Source organism: Blastomyces gilchristii, assembly GCF_000003855.2.
Source record: "Blastomyces gilchristii SLH14081 genomic scaffold supercont1.33, whole genome shotgun sequence".
NCBI lineage: Eukaryota > Fungi > Ascomycota > Eurotiomycetes > Onygenales > Ajellomycetaceae > Blastomyces > Blastomyces gilchristii.
The window spans coordinates 67868-90093 of NW_003101650.1; the positions used below are offsets into that span (position 1 = coordinate 67868).

At 44.7% G+C, this 22226-nt stretch overlaps 4 protein-coding genes across 6 annotated transcripts; 1 reads left to right on the top strand and 3 right to left on the bottom strand.

Moving 5' to 3' along the window:
• The first annotated feature begins 6 nt into the window (after positions 1–6).
• On the top strand, positions 7–1576 carry BDBG_09005. 2 transcript variants are annotated; one of them, XM_031723830.1, is made up of 3 exons: positions 59–93; positions 164–433; positions 560–1286. In XM_031723830.1, exons 2-3 carry the CDS (start codon positions 359–361, stop codon positions 914–916), a joined length of 432 nt encoding a protein of 143 aa, XP_031581167.1. In that variant the 5' UTR covers positions 59–93; positions 164–358; the 3' UTR covers positions 917–1286. The 2 variants fall into 2 exon arrangements, with proteins under 2 accessions (XP_002620594.1, XP_031581167.1); XM_002620548.2 differs by having other exon boundaries at positions 7–433; positions 560–1576.
• On the bottom strand, positions 1551–4159 carry BDBG_09006 (MFS multidrug transporter; the record flags this gene model as incomplete). The annotated part of the gene is made up of 7 exons (XM_031723831.1): positions 1551–1679; positions 1795–2453; positions 2725–3115; positions 3197–3232; positions 3294–3306; positions 3374–3713; positions 3778–4159. The coding sequence occupies 7 exons, from the start codon at positions 4157–4159 to the stop codon at positions 1551–1553; spliced, it is 1950 nt and encodes a 649-aa protein (XP_031581168.1).
• A 4056-nt stretch (positions 4160–8215) lies between these two features.
• Positions 8216–13867, bottom strand: BDBG_09008 (SulP family sulfate permease). The gene is made up of 4 exons (XM_031723832.1): positions 11555–13867; positions 11343–11488; positions 10747–11287; positions 8216–10640 (listed from the first exon to the last, which is right to left on the bottom strand). The coding sequence occupies exons 1-4, from the start codon at positions 11856–11858 to the stop codon at positions 9079–9081; spliced, it is 2553 nt and encodes an 850-aa protein (XP_031581169.1). The 5' UTR covers positions 11859–13867; the 3' UTR covers positions 8216–9078.
• A 1883-nt stretch (positions 13868–15750) lies between these two features.
• BDBG_09009 lies at positions 15751–20900 on the bottom strand. 2 transcript variants are annotated; one of them, XM_031723833.1, is made up of 6 exons: positions 20121–20900; positions 19959–20028; positions 19065–19880; positions 17541–18966; positions 16845–17471; positions 15751–16740 (listed from the first exon to the last, which is right to left on the bottom strand). In XM_031723833.1, exons 1-4 carry the CDS (start codon positions 20154–20156, stop codon positions 18656–18658), a joined length of 1233 nt encoding a protein of 410 aa, XP_031581170.1. In that variant the 5' UTR covers positions 20157–20900; the 3' UTR covers positions 15751–16740; positions 16845–17471; positions 17541–18655. The 2 variants fall into 2 exon arrangements, with proteins under 2 accessions (XP_031581170.1, XP_002620598.1); XM_002620552.2 differs by having other exon boundaries at positions 15751–16746; positions 16845–18966; positions 20121–20789.
• Between the last annotated feature and the right edge of the window lie 1326 nt (positions 20901–22226).

The following is a 22226-nucleotide window of genomic DNA, read 5'->3' on the forward strand; positions in this document are numbered from 1 at the left end:
CTGTCGTCATGTGATTTGATACCAATCTCGAGCCTGAATCTCTTGCTTCTGGCGCATACTGCATCCGAACAATTTACAGCACATCTGTAATAGGTGAGAGCGCATCCGGAATAGGGAGGCTACTATCTAATGTTGTTATTGCGCATGCTAACGCCATTATTAGTTTTTTTTGATGATTGCTATGGGCTAAGGAAACGTCGAGGAGCTCACGAGGACGTGGCACATTTTCGATATCTAATTGCAACGAAGGCCCAATCTACGATCACCTGGACATAATTGGGAGTGAAAGACGAAAAGGGACAGCAATATTAGTAGGACAGAGGGGAGAGGAAGCGAAAAGAAACCTAATACCGCCACAATGCCTCCAACACCACAAGAACTCTCCCTCCTCATAAACCCTCTCGTTCCGGACTCAGTCATACATAATAACCGCGTGCGTATTGCCCCAAGCTGCCCAAAGGGGAGCCAGCTTATTGCTGCACCCCTTTCTCTTCGAGCTCCTCCAAAACCTAAAAGTTAAACAACCAAACCCTAAACTAAACATATCTATGCCCACCAGACTCTCTCAACCCTCCACTCCCTAACCGCTTTCCTCCTCGGCATCTGCGCCGGAATCCTCGGCCTGCAATCATCGTATGGCTTCCTCTTCTACCTCATCGGCACAATACTCGTCTCCTTCCTGTTCCATGCGGTTTTAATCGGGTTCGGAAACAGCGGGATGGGAGTTGGCGCATACTTCCCCGGCACAGGAGAGATTACTACGGAGGAAGTAGATGGATCTTCGGGGGGGGATAAAAGGAGTCTGCAGTCGAGAAAGGGTGCTTGGAGGGATCTTTGGTTTGGCGGTGGGGTTATGGGAGAGGCGCTTAGTGGCTTTGTGCTTGGGTGGGCTGGGGTTGGGGGTGTGTTGAGGTAGTTTACATCCGGATTCCTCTGTCTCTGTATTATGTATCGCGTTGAAAGGAATATATGTATGACTTTTTTGAGCTCGTATAGCCGTATATATCGCGGTCAGCTCTCGTGAGCTGTCTGAAATTTTCAAGTCCTCGGGCAGCATCTGTTCAATTCATATTTTGATGCAATAGTGACAGCATCTGGGATTGAGCTCTTCTTGTAATCATATGGGAGTGATATTTTCCCTGCTCCACTACAGTACCTCGCTACCGTTTTCAAAAAATTTCTGCACGCCTAGGCCGATTTGGCTTGCGTAGAGGTTTCAGAAGAAATGGCCGAAGCACTAGATCCACATAGAATAACTTGAGCAAGGGGCATATTCACTACTGTGGACGTAAAACATATATCTACTCTATAATGCATCAAAATATCGAGAAGAAATGCGGAAAACATGTACAAGAAGGGATATATGTGTGTGCTATGAATACGCCCATAACAAGAAAAAAGTCGTAAGGCTGAAAAGGGGGACGGATGAAAAAAATAATCGGAAACCAAATTCCCACTTAACATACGGGGATAGGATAAAACTGGACTGTTTGACAAGAACCTAAGAAGAGGCAAGGCGCTGATGAGGGTTGGGAGTAAGCATGTGATTTTCAACGTCTGATGGTTCGTCTCTGAGCTTTGCCCGCTGCTGTTTTTGCTTCGAGCAAGGCTGCAGCCTGTCTTTGCTTTTCGGCTTTGGTAAGGGGTCTGGTGATGCGTTTTTTCTCGTCTAAGGTTCCCTGTTGGCTTGTAGGTTAGAATACTTGATATATTTGCTCAATTAAGCTTGACTATAATTTGGAAGAAAGAGAGAGGAGAAAGTGTGAATTTTAGATAGATGAAAGGAAAGCATACCGTTACCCGTGCCCAAAGGTACGAGACGTACACAACCTCATTACTTTCGATATCTTCGTCATCGTCAGCTGGAGAAGTAGAAGCGTCTTTCCCGATCTGGTCTTCGCTTCCTTCGCCCTTCTTTTTAATCCACACATTACCCAGAAAGATTCCGGTAACAAAGCTAATCGCCATAATCGGCATTATCGATATAAAAGCCCACATAACCGCGTCTTTTCCTGTAGTACGGATATGCTCTTGCACCTCTAGCGGAAGCTTGCTGATATCATCCAAACTCTGGCTCGATTGAATGTCAATACCACCATTTTGAGACTCCGAATTTGGATGGAAAATGCTAGTCATCTTGTTGTTGAAAACACTACCCATGATAGCGAGTGCCAATGTGCCTCCAAAGGGAAGACAAAATCTCATGATGGACATGGCGGGCGCAATTTTGTCTGGCCAGATCCCAGCTGCGTGTAATGAAGAGGGCATGAATCGAAGACCTGTCCCGGCACCGGCAACAGCCATCATTCCATTGACCAGAGGTATATTGCGTGTGGTGACAGCCCAGGTGATAAGGGCAACGCCCACGGTTTCGATTAATGTACCCGCACTAAGCGGTGTGAAGGTTTGCGCTGGCCAGACATTACACGCGAACATGGCCAAGTATATACCGACTAGAAATCCCGCGTTAGCACGTAAACATGACCTCGGAAAGGCGTTGATTTTTGGAGGGCGGAAAATCTGATATTACCTCCGATACCAGGGATATAGAACAGTAGTTGGATACCTGCCTTCCCGGAGGGGTAAGCTTCGACAAGCGTGAAATATATTCCAATGAAATAAAACACCGAATAAAGAGCTAGAACAAAAGTCAGTAAACTATATGTATAAGTCTGGGATGAATGAAGTCCGGCGAATGCGGGCCCCTTTCTCCAATCTTCTTACCTGCTCCGGTAGCGAACTCAAGAATAGCTAGAAGCGATGTATCCTTTACTTTGAACATGGGGAACGGAACCATGGGAGTTTGTTGTGGGAAGACCCTTGAAAGTACTCGTCCCGGTTCGAGGTAGTACTCATAAACAAAAAAGAGCGAAAATAAAATCGACCCAGAAATCAAGGGAACAAGAACAGCGGCTGAAGTCCATGGGTACGTTGCGCCTCCCCAACTAGTGCCTAAGATGATAAGGCCGATTCCAAGAATGAACAGTACGGTACCGCCGGAGTCAATGGTGGCGAGTCCTGATAAAATGGATGAAGAACTTCTCGCGAGATGTGTGCCCCTGACTAGCTCCTTACGGAGTAAGAAGAATATTGCGAAATGGGCAAAAACAGCGATCTAATCAACCAAGCACAAAGCAAAGAGACATTAGCGTATTGATAAATAATAAATTATATTAGAAGAACTGATCAGACGTACTGGTATACTTATAACAAAACAGTAGCGCCAATTAGCCTGTTGACTGTTAGGGAACTCTCATACAATACCGACACAAGATATTATAGGGTTGTTATACATCAGTTAAATACCTGAAAACTAGTTAGTTGAGTATCTTCGACAAATGAATAAGATTTCGCTAGATGAAGTGTAGCTTACCCTCCAATGACTGGGCCCACACCATAACTGACCCCAGATACGAATTGAAAAATAGTGGTGTTCTTCGCATTCTCTTTCAGTGACACATTATCCGCCAGCACGATCTCAATCAAATTCATGATTCCCGCAGAGCTTGTTCCCTGCAACGCTCTGCCAAAAAGTAACATCCCCCAAGTCCGGGCCGCGGCGCAGAACACACTGCCAACGAGCATTAAGAACATGGCGAGTTGCAGAACAAAATGGCGGCCATAAACATCAGCTAGTTGGCCGAAAGCTGGGATGAACGCCGTGGAAGTCAATGTAAATGAAGTGACGATCCAGTTGAGCTGGTCCAGCTTATCTGGTTGGGAATATCAGACACGACCAAAATCTTAGCCACGAAAGGATGAAGGGTGTTTACTTACTGAAATGGGAAGCTATGAAAGGCATTGCAGACGCAACGATAGTCAAATCGACTGATGCGAGGAAATATGGGAATACCAGACCGGCAATCAACTTTGAACGGTAAACCCTCGCATCGTGCTTCTCCTTTTTGCATTTCTCACATGGTCCATTTGAGGGGATTTGTTCATGGGCCGGATCTGGGGATGAAAGTAGATTTGCGCTTGTCGGATCATGTTGATTTCCAGATTCATCAAAAGGAACAGGATCCAACTCGGTTGCCTGGATTTGATTTCGCCTTTGGTGCCGACATGGGCGCTTTTGCTTCGCCTTTTCTGCTTTGTCCGCCCTTTCTTCTGGGTGCTGTCTGGCACGAAACTGCTTTTTTATAAAGTAATATAACATTACGCAAATAAGTGAATAATTTTGGAAGAAGAAATAGAAAATCTGACCTCTGATGGATGTTGGAAGCTAGAGGTGATGCCATAGATTTTATAGAAGTTCACAGGATACAGATCTAGCTCGAAAAGTCAAGCCCTCGTTCCACAGCCACACCAGCAAGCTAGGGTGAGAGAGCTTGGCCTTGGGCGATCTCCACCCCGTATTCGGTGGATTCTCCCCTTACCGAAAGAGGGAAAAGCATCGTTTTCGTTTGAAGCAATACAGCGTAGTACAGCAGTTGTTGTGGGGCTGCCTGATGCTGGGGAAATAATCGAAAAAATAACAAGGTAAGTTCAGTTGAAACTCAATGCCTTATTGTTTTGCAAACCCTGAAACCATTATCATACTATTTAGGGCCGCGCATGACCGACATGAAAAGTCGGCTCGACTTTAATAGTTCTGATGTTGCAGAATGTTGATCAAAAATGAGTCAAGCAGTCACCTATGTGCAAATTCGTCTGTAGCTCAATGGGTAGCCCGATTCTGCAAGTCATTCCTTCTTAAGCCAGCAGCGGAGTGCCCAGTGAGAGGCACACGCTACATACAGGGCTAACCTGATTGGACAGCTTAGAGACGTTGATTTGAGCTACCGACGCAGCGCACTGCCTCTCCGTTTCTACCTCAGACGAACCCAACTTCTCTCTTGGTACTTAAATATCGCAACTGCCATACTTTCATGTAGCATTCAAATCCAATGACCCCGCAAATTGAACCTTAGGTCTCCGCTAGGTAGGTCTTGTGGCATCAGATGAAAGTCCATCCCACTGCAGGGAGTCGGATCTGATTCACCCATCAATGCGGCAACCCAATGTCCCCAATCAACAAAGCCAATATTCATTGTACTAGGGTCTTTTTCAGTCGTGATATTTCCTGGTAAAGGCCCATAGGGTAAAGGACCTCACTCATGTATACCATGCTCATTTTCCAGCACAATTGTTCCGGATTGCAGGGATATAATTTTTGACGGCTCCGTGCTTCATGGGAGATTGCTCAGGCATACTTTTTAACGATCGACACTAGCGAAAAATGTGCCTTATTCAACCCGTGAAATTTTGTAGATTTCTACAAAGGCCAATTTCACACAAGGCAGTCAATAGTGCTCAGCAAGACTGAGACACATTCGCATAAGAGTCTGGCCTGGCGCCCCGTTAGCAAACAGACAGTATTCCAGTGCGGAAAAAGGAAAATTTTCCATGACCAGTGCCCTTTATGTACAGTAGTAGTGCGGGCTCTTTTGATATCCGAAAACCCCCGAGGTTGGTGGTCATGTAAAAACCCCCGTGGTGGCAGCTTCAGAGGATGTCTGTTCAGCATCCAATTTAACATTGCAGGAAGGGTTAATTCACATAGGCTAGGTCATGGAGCTATTGGAAGCATCACATACCGATGAATATGGAATCATCTAAAGGCAGAGGGTTTGTAGGCGTAAGGGCCTCGGATGATTATCGCAATTTGGATTCCATTATCCTTCCATTTTGCAGTCGTAGCAGACACACGAAGATCATGTAATGAGGCCAGATGTCAATCAGCCAAGTGTATGTATTCACCTGCTTCACAGACCGCCAAGCGACGCCCACCAACACCAAGGGAACAGATATAAAATAGATGTCCAGCTTGGTGATGACAGCAGCCAAGGTGGACAACGACACGTGACCGATCAGACAAATTGTTCCACAGATAGGGTTCTCGGTGGTTGAGGGTGAGACACCTATGAGGAGTACAGAACAAGACGTCCTCAATCTCAAGTAGTTCCTCCAAGGCTACTAAGTGCGAAATCATAACCTAAAGTGGAAAGAGAGGCATTGGACAGCATTGCCTAGGTGGGCACCAAGCATTATTATCGTCATTGATATTCTGACCGACAGCACCGCTTCGCAGGGCTGGAGTGCGGTATGGTCCTGGCTTTGTTGCCTAAAAAGCAACCAACAACATGCTCACAGAGTAGAAGAGCCCAGTTTCGAGGATCTGCTTGACGTGCAAGTCGAGGGATGGTGTTGTGGAGGTCTCTTTCTCAGCTCCAGCTTCCCTGTAACTTATGCCGAACAAGCCACAATACCACCAGTCAACATGCCAACTTCCAGGCCAATTACCTCGCAAAAAGATAGGCATTGAGTCTGGTATGCGAGGGATTATTCTTATTGGTAAGATTTGATATGCTTGCTGTTGTCATGCTAAACAATGGCGAGATGCCCCGAGAACGTTCACAGAGCGGATGTGATGTGTGTGCCACCACCACTCGTTGAGGTGGAGAGGAGTTGATATTGGCGCCAAGATCACACCTTGGTTAGCGCGGGGCCCCACTCGCGCGCTAAGCCCAACACCAGGTGGAGTGCTCCTCCAAGGACCATTATTCACTTAGCCGTGATGCGGCTACCAAACCCGTCAGCAAAATGATTCCATATTAACCTCCAAAATGATGACCGTACCAGATCTAGCCGAGCCTGCCCTTTCATCATTTGGCTAGAAATATGGTATTAGCCGCCCTTCGTTTAGGTATCTGAGAGTATGAGTGAATCGCTCTATACTAGCACATATTCCGCAGCCCGGTCTCCGCTAACTATATCTTCGTCCATTCTCAGACTTGAAGTTCAGAACGGACGATGTTATGGAAGTAGTGGAGCTGGAATCACTTCAAATTGGAACGATTGAAGTTAGCATACTTGATAGATGTCTAACCCCTTGCTGACCACATAGAGAAGCATACAGGATAAATTGACGTTAGGGCAATATATAACATACAAAGTTCCCAATGCTGAATCTTCATATAACCGGATGGGTCAGTCTGGAGTTTGGATTGTTAGACTTTTTCCGGAAGTTGTTGATGATTTATGGTGGCAAGGGGGGTAGTATACTGTACATACCTCCGGTGCGATATCGACATCTGGATCAGGGACGATACATCTCTGCGGCTCTGCGAACGACTGTGTGCGCAGTTGCGGCTTCCGTCGTGATGTGAGATGACCGACCTACTTCTGTTTGGAATTGACGTCCATCCTGAGAGAGAGAAGGGGGAAGAGAAGGGAATCCTACTGGAATTCGATGACTGAGACTAATCATATAACGCAGGTGTACTCAACTCCCCAAGGCAAATATAGGTAATTGGGGCTATATATATGTACCACTCACATGGTAGATTATTAACCACATCCGTCATTCCTATGCATGCCTCAACGTTGCAATGCATCATCGCCTAGGCTTCCGTGCGCTATCGTTAGGCACACGCCAAAACGGCCGCCTACATTTCAGCAGCTTGTCCCCAGTCCTGACACAATTGTTAGCTCGATCTCTGGCATGATTCATCTGGTTAGCGCGCGGAAGGGGGAATAGTTCCCGGAAGCCGGCGCTACGCATACATAGTACTTTGCGTGAACGATTCGATAATCCCTTTCATACCTACAGTTAAAAATTTGGGTCGGGCGAATAAGCAACAAAGGGAAACATGGCAAAGATGCCTGCAGATGACAGTGTTGCGGGGAGCGGGATGAGCGCGGGAATGAATGTGGTTCAAGGAACGACCGTGCATATTTTCCTTAACTACCCCTGCACTCAATCTTTTTTCGACAATTAAGTTAGTGAAAAAAAAAAAAAAAAAGTATTTAACTAACGTTATTTAGTGGCGTGTCAGTACTGCGTACAAGACCGAACCAATGTGCTGAAGAGCATAACAACAGATCGAACCATCACGGCTGAAAACAACACGTACATTACATGGATACCGCGCCTGCTCGATTTTCCTCCAATCTCTAGAAATTCCATAGCGCACGAATTCACCGCAGGAAAATTCGCACCAGAGAGCTTCGCTAAGTAAAGCTGGAAACCGCTAGCAACATTGAACCCCTTCTATAACTCTATGTACAGTCCACGCAGCGCAGCCTCTGCATTTCAAACACACAAAGTGCTAATGATACACACGCAGCGGTTCCTGATTTTCGAATGGACACAGATGATCTCCGATTAATGTGACTGCTCTTTGCACATAATATTTAATCCCCAGATTGACGTGATTTTGCTTCATGAGTCTCTGTATGTATGTATGTATGTATGTATTTGTCCGTGCGATGTAAGACTAGATATTTTGAATTGCCTGAAGAGAGCATGACTGACTGACAGACGTAGGTGGAAATTGAATAAGAGGCAGCGCCAGCTTGTCCAGGAATAACTATTGATAGCCAAGGGAGAGAGGTGCTAAAAGTAAATAGATAAATAATAAGAAACCATAACGCAAAAACTAAATATTTTATAAAGATGGTAAAATTTTTATCGTCTGACGATTTCTATCAATAATGACAGACATATAAGACGGCGCTCCAATTCTAGAGGAAGAAGATTAACTAAACACGTGGAAGGGAATAAGGCGAAATGATCACCGATATCTTGAACCAGGGTTGGGGGGGTTGCAGGGTTCCGTTTCATGGATTGGAGGAGTTGGAGAGGGAGTAAAGATAACGAAGAAAGAAATATATGATCCCGAAATTCAAACTCATCTCCCAAATATCATAATATAGAAATTGCTATGAGCCACTTAGAGAGGCCCTCTCTTACTTCAAAAGAGGCTCTGTGTCAACGAACAGATGCAAACAAACAGAGGGACAAGTAAGTAGTGGCGGCAACATCATTCAATCAAATCAAAGTTATAATGTCACCCCGAGAAAGCATCGAACAGAACAAAGACGCAAAAGCCAAAGCCGCCCCACCTTCTATAGGCGCTGACTAAAAAATATCAAAGACCAAATCACAAAGGATAGAGGTGGATATGGGGTGGGTATTGAGAAAACAAAAACAAGAGAGAACCCTTGCATTCGAAATATTGGGTATATTATGCCACTCCCTCCGACGCCTACCTCGCTCATAAATTTTTAATTCATAATGCGCATACTCCACATTCATTCTTCTCCTGAAACTTTGTTTTCAGCAGCAGTGGCCGCAGAGTTTGCAAGCGCACTCTGAAGTGCACTGGTAAGGTCCATATGGAAAAGGGGCCTGTTGAGACCGTGGACCGCAACAATTCTCCGGCTGGCAACGTTGTACACTTTACTAGAATTCAATTCCTTTCCAAGCTCATTTCCAGACTCGGTGCTGGAAGTCTCTTCGACGACATCCTCGGCGCCAGTTCTATGGGCAGTTTGCTCACTCCTCGCTTGTCCTGCCGCCGCCTCGACATCTTGTTGAATTCTGGAACTGGATTGTTCCGATTCCCGTCGTCTCTCAAGCGCCTCATGGGCAGCAGCGGAATTACTACCACCCAACTCCGCAACGCTGAAGATCGCTTTCCATCGTGTATTTCCCCCAGGGCTGGGTGTTGGATAGCCAAAGCCAGCAGAAACAAGAGCGCGTTTGGCCCACCGGTTGTTGATATGAGCAAAGTGCCAGTGGACAGGTTGCGGAGCAGCGTACCTATCGAGCTGGTTGCGAACATCGATTAAGTTTTGAATAGAAGTGACGTCAACGTTGTTAACGGAGGAGAAGTCAAGAATGATAGCTTTGAGAGTGGAAAGATGCGAACGATCCTCTTCGACCTGGCCCTTACGAGGGCCGGGGTCACACCATGGCCGGTCACCCAAACGAGGGTAGCTGTCGAGGTTTGTTCGTCGTGTATGCTTGTAGATTGTAGAGACGAGGTGATCCAAGTAGTGATTTGCGTTAGGATAATTGAACCCTTCGGAGAATTGATAGATAAAAATTCCTGGAGAAGGTTGTTCAACTTCGATCTCAGGGTTTGAACCGTCGTTATGGTTAATCGGAAGGAAAATGTTTCGGGCTGAAGATGGGTCATTGGCTCTGGAATCGCTGAACTCATTCGCTTCAAATGAATGACCATGTTTCCCATCGCTTCCTTGAACATGGTCTCCAATTACAGAATGGATTTTGACTCTTCCAAGGAACTGCCCCTGGGCTTTAACGACACGGAAAAGCAGAATGGCGAGCGATATGCAGACGGTACAGTAGATGCCGTTTTCAATTGAGGAAAAAACGGTGACAAAGACTCCGGCAAAGAAAATCAGGACTTCGAGAGGCGAGACTCTCCAAAATTGATAGATGGTATTTGGTGGTGTGATCAGATCTCCCACAGCGTGGATAATGACAGCCGACAAGGACGAGTTGGGGATGTAGAAGAAAACTGCGGGAAGGGCGTAAATAGCAAGCAGAACAACAACAGCTGTGATGACTCCAGCAAATGGTGTACGCACTCCCGCTTTAGATTTAATAGCCGTTCTTGAGAAGGATCCCGTGGCAGGATACCCTCCAAGGAAAGGTCCAAGAAGGTTGGTCACGCCAATAGCAACCAATTCCTGAGACGGGTCAATGGTGTAATTATTGATGCGTCCGAAAGACTTTGAAATGGCAATATGTTCAATTAGAAGAACAATGACCGCTGCGGGGATTTCGCCTGCAAAACTTTTGACGAGTTTGGTATTCATTTTCGGCACAGCTGCGTTTTGGAACCCTATTTATTCCCTTTGTAAGTAAATGTCATTTGCGATATTTACACGGGTAAACAGAGTAATGGAACAGAACGATCGCTATTATTAGGAGAGATGGGTATTACACACCTCTAGGAACTGAACCCAATATTCTGAAGATTGGCTTCTCGCGATGGTTTCGATTGGCTAGCCAGCTGATCATGACGTATAGAAGAATGACGAACGCGGTCCGCAAGGTAGACAGGAAGAAAAAGAGCTTTTGCTTGTTCGGGTTTTTTCTGGCACTGAAATTACAGGCCCAGCGGATGAGGTAGAGGAGGAATAGGGCAGTCAAACCCATTGCGGCATCTATTTTTGTGTCCGGTAGATGTTTGAAAGTATTGATGATCACCTTGAAAGTAGCATCACGAGTGTCGAAACCACGAATGCCCATCATAGAAGGAACTTGGCCGGCAGCAATGCTAATGGCAGAGCCTGTCATAAAAGCAGTGATGGCGGTCAAGGGGATGAAATCCACGATCCAACCACATCGGATCAGGCCGATGAAAGTGATAATCCCGCCACAGATGATCGCAAGGGCACTCGCAACAAAATGCGCTGGGATCTCCGGGTTATTTTCCTTGACCCTGAGGACAACCTGGCCAACCAAAGTTGACATTACCGCGACAGGCTTGGATCAAATTAGCTTCTAGAGTAGCAAGCAAGCGACATGGCTAAAGACTCACTCCGATTGTAATATCCTTCGAGGTTGCAAAAAACCAGTAGATTAGTACGCCCATGAATGACGAATACAGGCCAAACTGAGGTTCTAATTCAGCTAGCTTTGCGTATGCCATGCTTTGAGGCACGACAACTGCGCCCACAGTGATGCCTATAAAAGGGTTATTAAAATCACATACGTTCACTTATTATGGTATAGTATGGTAACGGAACTTACCAGCCACAAGGTCTCCAATCAACCATTGAAGGTTGTATCGGGTAATCCAGCGCAAAAAGGGGAAGAGATTGATGAAGTATTCTACAACCTGCTGACCAGTAGGGAGCAATTCACGCAACCAATCTGCCGAGGATGGTTCTTCTTCGACATAGGCATAGGTATCCGATGTGCCAACAGAAAACGTTGATTCCCCGCGGGTAACAGGGTCTGCGTCGATGGGGTCCCGATAGTTCTTTTTGATACCCACCCATTTGGCAAGGGTATTTCCAACTTTAATTGACGTTTTACCCTTAGAGTCCGCCATGCCGCCGTTTTCGAGACAAGTATGAGGAACGAGCAAACGAATTGGGCTCCTGGGGATTGGGTCGCGGATGGACGAATCTCTTGGAATGGTAGACTCGAAGTGAGTGTGTAACCTGAAGGTGTGTGCGGACCTAGGTATGTGTGTGTAGGTATGTGTGTCGACTTAAAGTAATGGGAACGACAACCGACAGGGTAGCAAAAAGAAACAACGAAGCGAGAAGAGTAAATATTTATATGGATATGAAAGGGCTTTGGAGAATGGGGTATCGAATCGATTAGAAATAAAAAAGAGAAAAAAAAGCCAGCTTTAAAAGGAGCAATGGCTCACAATTTCAGGATATCAGAATCAGGAGTCCATTTTCGGCTTGGAAGGAATATATGGAAGGAGTAAAAAGGAAACCAGGCAGTAAGTACACTTGGGTTCTGAGAAAATAAATATCAACCCTACTAATGCCGGAATTGATGACAAAAGGACCCCCTTCAAAGAGAACAAGTAGGATCTGTAAACTCGGGAGGGAATATGTAAGTGTAGAAGAGGGAGTATATTAGAGAGCGTGTCGAGAATGAAGAAAACCCGAGATGAAGAGTGTAATTAATATTCTTTCCTTCTTTTTTCCTTTCTCTTTTCTCTTTTTATTTTTTATTTATTTTGTATTTGTATTATTTTCCCCGTTCGAATGGTTGTAAATTTGTGATGAGACGATATGGTTGACAAAGCAGACTCGTCAGGCCAGGGCAGCATCACGCAATCGTCAGCGAAGTGGAGAGAGCGCCGCAAATTCCAAGCTCCTTGACGTTACCAGGGTCGAGTCGGTGTTTTTTAGAAGCTGTTGCCCCAAGACAATAGATAAAGTTAAGTTCAAACTTTGGGAGAGGAACCAACTCTGAGCTCCAAAAAGACTCTGAGCTCCCAGCCAAGCGATCAGAAGTTAAGGCCCGAAAATAGAGGAGGGAGGGACAGGATCGACATTCATATATATATATATATATACCTATTTATATATATGTCGTATTTTTTGCACCGCTTTTCCTTTCTCTTTTCTTTTTCCTTCCTGGTTCTTTTCCTCCCTGGCATTTCTGCCTCTTGCCAGCGCTGACCCGCGGACAGGGTAAATGTCCATCTCAACCGCATCCTCAGCATCCGCATAAATTGTCATTGGTTAAGCTAAACCTGCCGATGATGATATATATGCCTGTTGAACATATGGAACACGCACGTGGGAAGCAACGGGGCCAACTCAAAAAGAGATACTGCAGTGTGGCTGGAGGAATCTCAGCTATGTGCGATGTTATCATCACCCGGATAGAGATATATTCATCGACTGGGGTTAATAAATCTACCCGTCCGAGGATTATTCTTGTCGCGTTTTCCGCAGCCTATGAAAAATGGAAGCCACCGGCAGCACAGCACCCCAGCACCCCAGCACCACAGCACCACACCATCTGACATGACTGTGGGATCCAAGCTAACCACAGTAAAGGGCTCGGGGAAGGAGAGGGGAGGGTTATCCCGCCAAAAGGCTTGGGGACCCTTCACACATGCGAAAACCCTTGTCATACATACCCCGTCATTCATATCAAAATCCCGAGGGCCTACAGCAAGCGTAACAAAGCACAAACCGGGATATATTAGTGTTTGTTTGCTGGATGCTGGCGGGCTTGGAATTATGATATCATTTGTGTCGTCAACAACCTAACTACGGAGTACTCCGTACTGTACTGTACTTGTGTAGGAAGTTGTGGAGAGGGACAAGGGTTGGCACCGACTGCGACCGGATGGTGTGGCTAGCTAGCTCCCAGCTCAGCCCTCATGCTTGGTTTGAGGGATGATTTTTTTAGGGATCCGAATCAAAATTGCAGCTGAGTTGTCAGAGAACCACGCAGCAGCAATAGTAGTAGCCTAAATAATGGTAAATGTTTTGATATCTCTCCCCCCGTCCACGAAGCCATAAACGCATAAAACCAGCCGCTTCCGGCTGCAAAGAAGCCGTAGTTCGCTTAGTGTTCCGTAATTGGACTAGCGACCGCCATGGCCGGCGGCCAATCACAAGCTGATGGAAAGACGCCATATCAACCTGAGATGATGAGGAAATGCATACTATCTCTATCTACAAAAAAATATTAGAGCTGAAGGACTTGAAGAAACCAACCATCCTGCAACAATTATCAATATAGTTATCAAGATTTATCAGTTTTTATTGATTTCAAGGGTGTGCCGCGCTACGCTCCCACAGGGATAACTCAGATCGGGCCCGGGATGCTAGATAATCTCGATCGATAGCTGGTTACCGGATTCTCGCCCGGAAGAATGGCATTGTCCGTCTAGACTACATAGAAGATGATTCCGCCAGCTCTACGGAGTATTGCGTATGAGAAATATTTCCAAAATAAATTCAGAATGATCATCTCTCTCTAACCCGTCCCTGTCGTCATCACTCTTCCTCTTCCTTGCGTTCTCTCAAGGCCAAAGCACCAATGATTGCTCATCCCAAAAAGCCACAAAAAATGATTTTTGAGGCTTCGAATTGCGAAACAGCTGTGCAAGTAAAACGCATAGCGTTCGCAAGGCCCCTTCTCAAACTTCAGGTCCCTTTCCCGCGGCCAATCCTTGCTCGTTCTCGTGCTTGGACAGGCGTGCTGGGAACGGCTCTTCTTGCATACGCCCCGCCTTGGCGGCCCCTTGCCCTGGAAACAGATATGATTGACACAGTGAAGATGCCATTCTTCTGATGATCACGAAAACAGAGACAAAAAAGCGATGCCGAAATGACACCAATTGACTAGTTACCGTCGCCAAGTCCCGAAACCATCGCACCTTTCTGCTAACTCGCCCTCCGGATTATCTCTCATCGTCCTGTAACCCCTCACTTGTGCCGGACCTTATCGTGACAAGCAATGGCCAACCATATTGATTCTTCATCTCCAACTACTTTTTCTGCTCTGTCATATAGCATATATCTGTGTTGCATGAGGTGGAGCTGTGAGACCTTTTCATAACAGAAGCTCTCTCTCTCTCACTTGTCCTTTTTCGCATGGCAATGGCAAATCCCTTCTCGCTTGACAACCAATATCTCTCCATTATCGCTTACAGGCCCGAGATTGCCTCATAGAGCCATATTCTGTGTCAATTGGGAGCATGTTTGTCAAACCTATACATGCAAAACTAAATTGAACGGGTTAGTTGAGGAGATTCTATCCATTTGATCTTGAACACATGACACAACAGGAATAGGAATGTCGATCCCAAGGTCGCCGTTTCATCTCACTACCCCGTGCGACGTGGGATGTCGATGGATGTTTCTTGTATATGCATTTTGGCTCTATGGTGCCGCCTCTCTCTCTCTGCATCCAAGTTGTACTGTACAACATCTTGGAAACGGAAAATTGATCAACTTCTCCCCATTTTCGGGACCCCGTCGCAGCATCTGCTACTACGGAGTCTACACAGAGTCTACAATTAGAGATTAAATGGTGCAAAAGGGCCACAGAACCAAATTTTTCATGCTGGAAGAAATTTCTCTCTATCCTATGATCTCCCACCCCCGCATCCCTACCATTTGTTAGGGTTTGGCAATGCTGGCACTTCCTAACTCAAGGCCAAACACTCCAATTATATAGGATTAGATAATGCTGGCCAGCAACGCTGTCAGAGGAATCATACTCGATACACCTGGTACACTCATGTCGTCCAATTGCAAAGAGATGAAAAGAGCAGCGGTGGGAAATTACTATTGGAGATGCAACGGTTTCATTTTGATAGCTATTTGATATGAAAAGAACCAATGCTGGCCCTCCGCCGACATAACGCTGTGCGACGAATATCAAAACTCTGCTAGGATGATAACCCGTTAAAAATAAAAATAAAATAATAAAAAATAAAAATACTAACAATCCTTCCATGTATCTAAATCTTAAGTAAAAAGTGTTCTAAACTCTAGCATTCCCACCACATAGCTTCTCTCCTCTCACTATCCAACCATAGTCTGTCATACTCCCTTCTGCCCTACAGATATCCCTCAAAAGGAACCAGGCCATCTGTCGTATCATGGTTTCTCTGTTTGTAAATTCCTAATCGATCGTATCTGAACCACCACCACCACCCCCCAGGGCCCATCCGGACATACCACCAACCCATCATCCCCTCACTCCTCCTCATTCCCCCCTTCACCTCCTCTCCCCCTCTCTCTTTATCTATGTGCGTTCAAGATCCACGTCAAATTTCAATTTGCGCAACCTTCTGCTCTCTCCCCTCTCTCCCCCTCCCCCTTTATACGTCATCCAAGCCTTCCCTCAAAATCCCCATCACCGTCACCTCACCACACATTACCCGATGAAACCCTCGATCAAAAACCCGGGTTGAAAAGAGGGGATCTAGATCACATTTTCTACGCACTGTCATACATGTACATGTACAGACACACTTATATATATATATATACATGTCGCAGTAGCAGCTTAGATCCCCACCCGCCATGCCGGCGAGTAGAAGGGAGGAATGAAGAAAAAAGAGGAAGGAGAAGAAACGAAGGAACGATCAGATATGTAAGGAAGAAGAAGAGGAACGGATAGGGTAAAAGAGGCGACATTGTACACCACCAGTCGAGTGCAGTTCACAATTCTCTCTGTACGCGGTAAAAGAGAGCAGCATGTGTAGTTATTTATCGTATCATTACACAACAGGTTGTGAAGGGAATCCAACGCTTTTTTCCCCTTTCTAGAACCCTTCCAAGGGTCCTTCCCCTGCCGGATTCCGAGCTGGCCGCGGAGAAAGATAGAAACGGCGCTTCTCCTGCTTCTATTTTCATTTGCTCTATTTCTCTTTTTGTAAAAAGCACTACTGGCAGTGGTGGTGGTGGTGGTGGTCCATGTAGTAGTAGCCTGACCTAATACTGCATCAGTTCAATATCACGCTCAGGAGGCGATCAGGGAAAACCATGCGGTTCTACTGGTCGGATATCCACGTAATACATAGTTCCTATATACACACCTGGATACTTAAAGTACTCATATGGATCAAAAGAAGTAAAACTCCCGCCCGTATCATATGGCTTTCATTGGTTTGAATGACAGCCGGTAGAACTCTAGACTCCAGTTTTATAGTCGGGCATACATATTTTACATCCATATTAATTTTGCTCTTCACAATACAATCCTAGCATTGGAAATCAATATATAGTTATACCTAGGTATATATCAACCCCCTTGTTTTACATTAACTTCTGTCTCCCATTCCTTTATTTTTTCTCTCTTCTAGGCTCCCATGCCAAGTGAAAAACTATATTTACATATATATATCCCTCTATTTGTTCCCTAAGATCTTGATGTGAGTCAATCTCTTACGATGCTACCATGCACTGTCCACCGTGCCTCTGTACGCCATGCTGTGCCCGATCATTCATTCATCCATCTCTCTCGAGGTTCTGGACACATAGGAACGGGGGCGGAAGGGGGAAAATGAAAGAATGAAAGAAAGAAAGAAATCTGGAAATGGCCGCCATATGTATATATCTATTCTATATTACGAAGATGATAACAAAATTGGACTGGAAGGAAACTAACAGCTAAAAAAAAATATTCGATGAAGCACACTCACACTCTCTCTCTCACACACCACCTGTTCCGTACAACGTTCGTTAGCTAGCCAGAAACGACCAGACACATACTGACCTACAAATATACTGACCTACATATATTTGCACCGAGCACGAACGAACAAATGAAGATGACCCGGGGGCGCGCGGGGTAATCATGAAGTGACATGAAATGTTAAAGGGCTAGACCAACGCAGGTGGGAGACACTTTGGCCTTCTTAAACCTGGGTTTATTATTAAATATTGGTTTGGTGGAAGGGAGGTGTTGAAGGAGGAGAGGAGATGAGGGGGGGATTAAGATATTAGAGAGGAGAGTACTTTGCACAATCCAATCCGCCATTTGGTGCAAGAATATTTGCTCCGGTTAGCCCCTTTGTTCTTCTCTTATTTATTGTTTGTTGTATTGTTTTAGAATAAGGATAGGCAAAGAATAAGAAACGGAGCGGAACTTTTTCGTCATTTTGAGCAATTGTAAGTTTTCTCACTGCTGCTGCTTGCTGATTTTGGGGTGAATAACGGCTGAACGGAGGGCAAGGATTTTTTTTAAGAACAGGAAGACGGATAAAAAGTTATGAGAATAAAAAGGTAAGTGAAATGAAATAAAAAAAAAATCGAAAAAATCGTCTAATCCATCCATTTCATTTCAATCCATCGTTAAACCAGTTATATAAATAAAAAAATTTGCAAAAAAAGGGAAAAAAGGGAAAAAAGAAAGGATAAAAAAGCCTCTCCCCACGTGCAGTGCGGTGGACGTTATGTGATGATGATGATGATAGCAATAGGAAAGGAAATATAGAAAAAAGTTATGAATAGAAGAACAGACATAGAAAAGAGCATGAAACTAATCGGAGGTGCTTCGGAAGACAGAGGGAAAAACAAGATGAAGTATAAATAACGGGAGAGAAAGAGACGATTAAGAGATTGGATAAAAACAGCCCTAACCAGCTCTTGTAGCAAAACATGGTAAAAAAGGAAGAGGATGAGGGAAAATCATTGGATGGGAAGCGGGCGTGGGATGATAAGTATTAAACCAGCCAGATGAAAAGGGTGGGAACCAGGAAAATAAAAGGAGCAGAAGAAATGGTTTCCCTTTTTCTGACGCTAAGTCCGCTCGACTCCCCTTTTGCATTACTGGAAAGCCCTCCTAAAAAAATGCAAGCCTCCCACAAACTCCAAACTCTCCCGCAAAATGTCGGGAAGAAAACTTCTATTGAGACGCGCACTGCATCCGCTCAGCACCGGGAGGAATATCATCATCGTCTTCATCACCCATGTGTACAGCTCCATGCGCTCTCGCCCGGCCACTATCCTCAACATCCTCTAGGTTGAAATCTTCCACCATCGAGTCCGCAGGGGGCTGCGGTTGTAGGGGACGGGGCGGCAGCACCTGCTCGAGAAGTTCTACGTTACGAATATCTTCCTTTTCGGGGAACTTGACGTTGAATTGGATGTATAAGTTGCCGAAATCGTGGTGGCGGAAGGAGGGCATTCCCTGGCCCTTGATAACTTTGATTTGCCCTACAGAAAAAAAAAAAAAAGAAAAAAAAAGGTTAGCTCAAGCCATAGATGAAGGAAGTGGATGGGAGTAGATCGGGAGGGTTGTGGTGGAAGCTTACCAGGCGTGATTGGTTCGCCGGGAGCGATTTGTACTGTCAGCCATCGGTCGTCCAGATGTTCGACATTGATTGTGCCGCCAGCGAGAGCAGTTAAGAGATCAATATCAGCCTGGTAGAAGAGGTCGTCATCTTTGCGCTGGAATCTTGGATGTGGTTGCTGGTCTATTTCGAACTGAACATCACCCGTTATAACGCCTGGCGCCTGGTCACCTTCACCACGGAAATCAATCTTGTGCCCTGGCTTAACACCCCGGTCGATATGCACATGTAGGACTTTTCTTTCAATAATGACTTTGTTGCCTTTGCACTTCTTGCAACGATCACGTTCGTTGATGACCTGTCCCGTCCTGTCGCAGTCCGAACACTCCACAACGAATCGCTGAATCATAGGCCCCATCTGGCGCATCATGGTCCGTTTACCCGTACCACCGCAGGGACCACACTGCTTGACAGATCCTGGCTTGCCGCCAATTCCATCGCATCCCGGACAAATAACGGATTTCTTCAAAGCCAACTTTGAGATCTTGCCTCGGTAGATATCCTCCAGAGAGACTTTGAGGGGATGGACAATGGTGCGCGCCTTCTTGGGGCCCGTGTCTCTCATTCCACCACCAAACATACCACCAAAGGCGCTTCCACCAAAGAACTGGGCGAAGAGGTCTTCCGCCTGCATTCCACCTCCGGCACCGCCTTGCTCCAAGCCTTCTTCGCCATACTGGTCGTATATCTGCCGTTTCTGGGAATCTGAGAGAATTTCATAGGCGTGAGAGAGATCCTTGAATTTCTCTGCAGCTTCGGGATTATGGGCATTCTTGTCTAGAAGAGTGAAAATGCATCAGAATTAAGTTAAAAGAAAGGCTACATCGCGTAATATAACAAACAGTTGTAACGCACCAGGATGATGTTTCAAAGCACCCTTCTTATAGGCGGTTTTCAGTTCCGCATCAGTAGCGTTGGGGGACACCTAATCGTTTCAAAGTTAGAACGCCTTTCCATATCTTGAATGTGCACGCTGCAACACTTTTCCTCAAGGGAAATAGCAAAGGTCCCACGTACCCCTAGGATATCATAGTACTTGGTTTCCTTCACCATGTTGGCGCAAGTCCAAAAATATGCTTTTCAAATTGGGGAAAAGGGAAAACGGAGGAGAGGAAGATGAGGGATGTAGTCAGGTATTGAGGCAAACAAGCCGTTTGTTATCGACCTGCTTCTTTAATTTTCAGAGGGGCGAAATCTCATACGGCTTGAATGAACGGTTACAAGGAGGAGCGTGGTGTGGTGAATTGGTGTGGATTCGGCTAAATAGATGTGATGAAGGGAGGTAATTCTTGAGAACAGGAACAAAGGGTATCTCAACAGAAGGTTTTACTTTGCACCGCACTGGTAGCAAGGGATCAAAGATAATGAGGATGGGAGCGAAGTGAGGAAGATGGGATGGTGTAGGTGGTTGATCTCAGAGGGGGAAGACACGACGAAGAATAATAAATGTTGGTTAAGGAAAAAAAAAAGCTCTGGGGTGATAGACCTTGATGTATTGGGCTGGTAACAGGGCAGATTTTTGCCTGGTACCGTACAACGGTAATGGCAAAAGAGCGTAAAATTGAAAGATTACACAAGGTATCTCGAAAACACCGCCGACTACTTTCATTTTCATACAGTAACGATATCACCCTCTTTTCCTTTGAAACTGAAGGAATATGAGCTTTAGGTTAAGGGGATAAATAGTACCGGTTATATCTAACATTTGCTCTTATCTTACATTGCTAGGCGCTTCTATCCGAAATATAGATGGTGTTTATTGTATTCACAGTATTTGCGGTACCTGAAAAATACCAAATATTCCAGAGCCCCAAACCGGGGTCTTACTGCATCGGGCAAGGCGCTCCCTTCTATACGGGGCTTAGCGCCGCCGAGCGCTGATTCCGAAGCTTTCGAAGTGTTTCCATCGCTGTTGGGCGCTGCTCCAGGGCTGTCTCTAGCTAGATCCACGCGTTTCTGCGGCCTTCCATGATCCCGTCGCCCACTGTTGTTGCCTTGGCTGAGCGAGAAAGTGGAAGAATAATAGAGAAGAAAACAATCAACGCAGAGTACGAGTGGCGACGAGGAAGGGATTGAACACTACCACATAACTTCTTTTATATTTTTGTTATTTTGATGATCTACAGCCAGGATGTTATTTTACGCCGTATGTATTTTTGATTGTCTAGCCTCGGTATTAAAGTAGTAGTCTAATCGTGCTGCTTACTCACTCACCTCTAGTGAGTGTATCATATCAAAACAATAAAAATCTTGTAAATTCTTAATCTGCATCTTCATTAATTAATTAATAATCATCACAATATTGAATAAAGATAAAAATATTGAAAAGTGTATTTAATAAGCTATTACTATCTGTAAGAGATCTACACTAAATAGATTAGTATAATATTTATATTATTATTATTATTCTTTAATTATAGATATATATAGTCAGAGACTATAATATCTATCTGAGAACTCTTAGTTCTCAGGGTTTTTCCTATATCTATAAAGTTAACTATTATACATTTATTAATTTCAGATATATAAAATCAGAAAATTCCAGCTCAGAATATAAAAACTGTTTATAAATTACAGTATTTTAACATCTTCTAATACTTTGAAATCATTTGATAATATCATGACAAAAGATGTCACGCTCCCGGCCGCGTCAAGACTCTGCTGTGGTTTTACACAGCTTATCACTTTCATACAGATAATTTTATTCTGTCTGAACTGGTTTCTAATTACTCTATAACATCATTCAGATATATCATAGAAAGATTTAATTGATAAATATAAGAACTCTGCTTCTATACAAGATTAGTAGATTACTCTTTCTTAATAGTAAGATACTGCTAAGATATTACTCTGACTATTCTTACTTATAAAATAAGAGAAGAGTATCTATTCATTATCTATATAAAATAATTAGATACTAACTTTTTATTAAAGAAACTAGTGATTTATTTTTCTTCTACTGAAATATATATAAGAGTTACTATATATCTTATATAATTTTCTTAATATACTAAGTATTATATCTATAATATTCTTATAATAACTCTGTAGTCTACAAGCTCACTATTTAAGTAAGATAGTTAAGCTTACTTATATAGTTTCTTAAATAACTATTTCTATACA

Coding starts and splice junctions, on each gene's coding strand:
- BDBG_09005 (XM_002620548.2), top strand. CDS start 359: ATGCCTCCAACACCACAAGAACTCTCCCTCCTCATAAACCCTCTCGTT. Junction 434..559: donor CAGTCATACATAATAACCGC/GTGCGTATTGCC, acceptor TATGCCCACCAG/ACTCTCTCAACCCTCCACTC.
- BDBG_09008 (XM_031723832.1), bottom strand. CDS start 11,858: ATGGCGGACTCTAAGGGTAAAACGTCAATTAAAGTTGGAAATACCCTT. Junction 11,489..11,554: donor GATTGGAGACCTTGTGGCTG/GTAAGTTCCGTT, acceptor ACCCTTTTATAG/GCATCACTGTGGGCGCAGTT. Junction 10,641..10,746: donor ATTGGGTTCAGTTCCTAGAG/GTGTGTAATACC, acceptor GGGAATAAATAG/GGTTCCAAAACGCAGCTGTG.
- BDBG_09009 (XM_031723833.1), bottom strand. CDS start 20,156: ATGGTGAAGGAAACCAAGTACTATGATATCCTAGGG. Junction 20,029..20,120: donor AGTACTATGATATCCTAGGG/GTACGTGGGACC, acceptor TGAAACGATTAG/GTGTCCCCCAACGCTACTGA. Junction 19,881..19,958: donor TGCTTTGAAACATCATCCTG/GTGCGTTACAAC, acceptor TCACTCTTCTAG/ACAAGAATGCCCATAATCCC.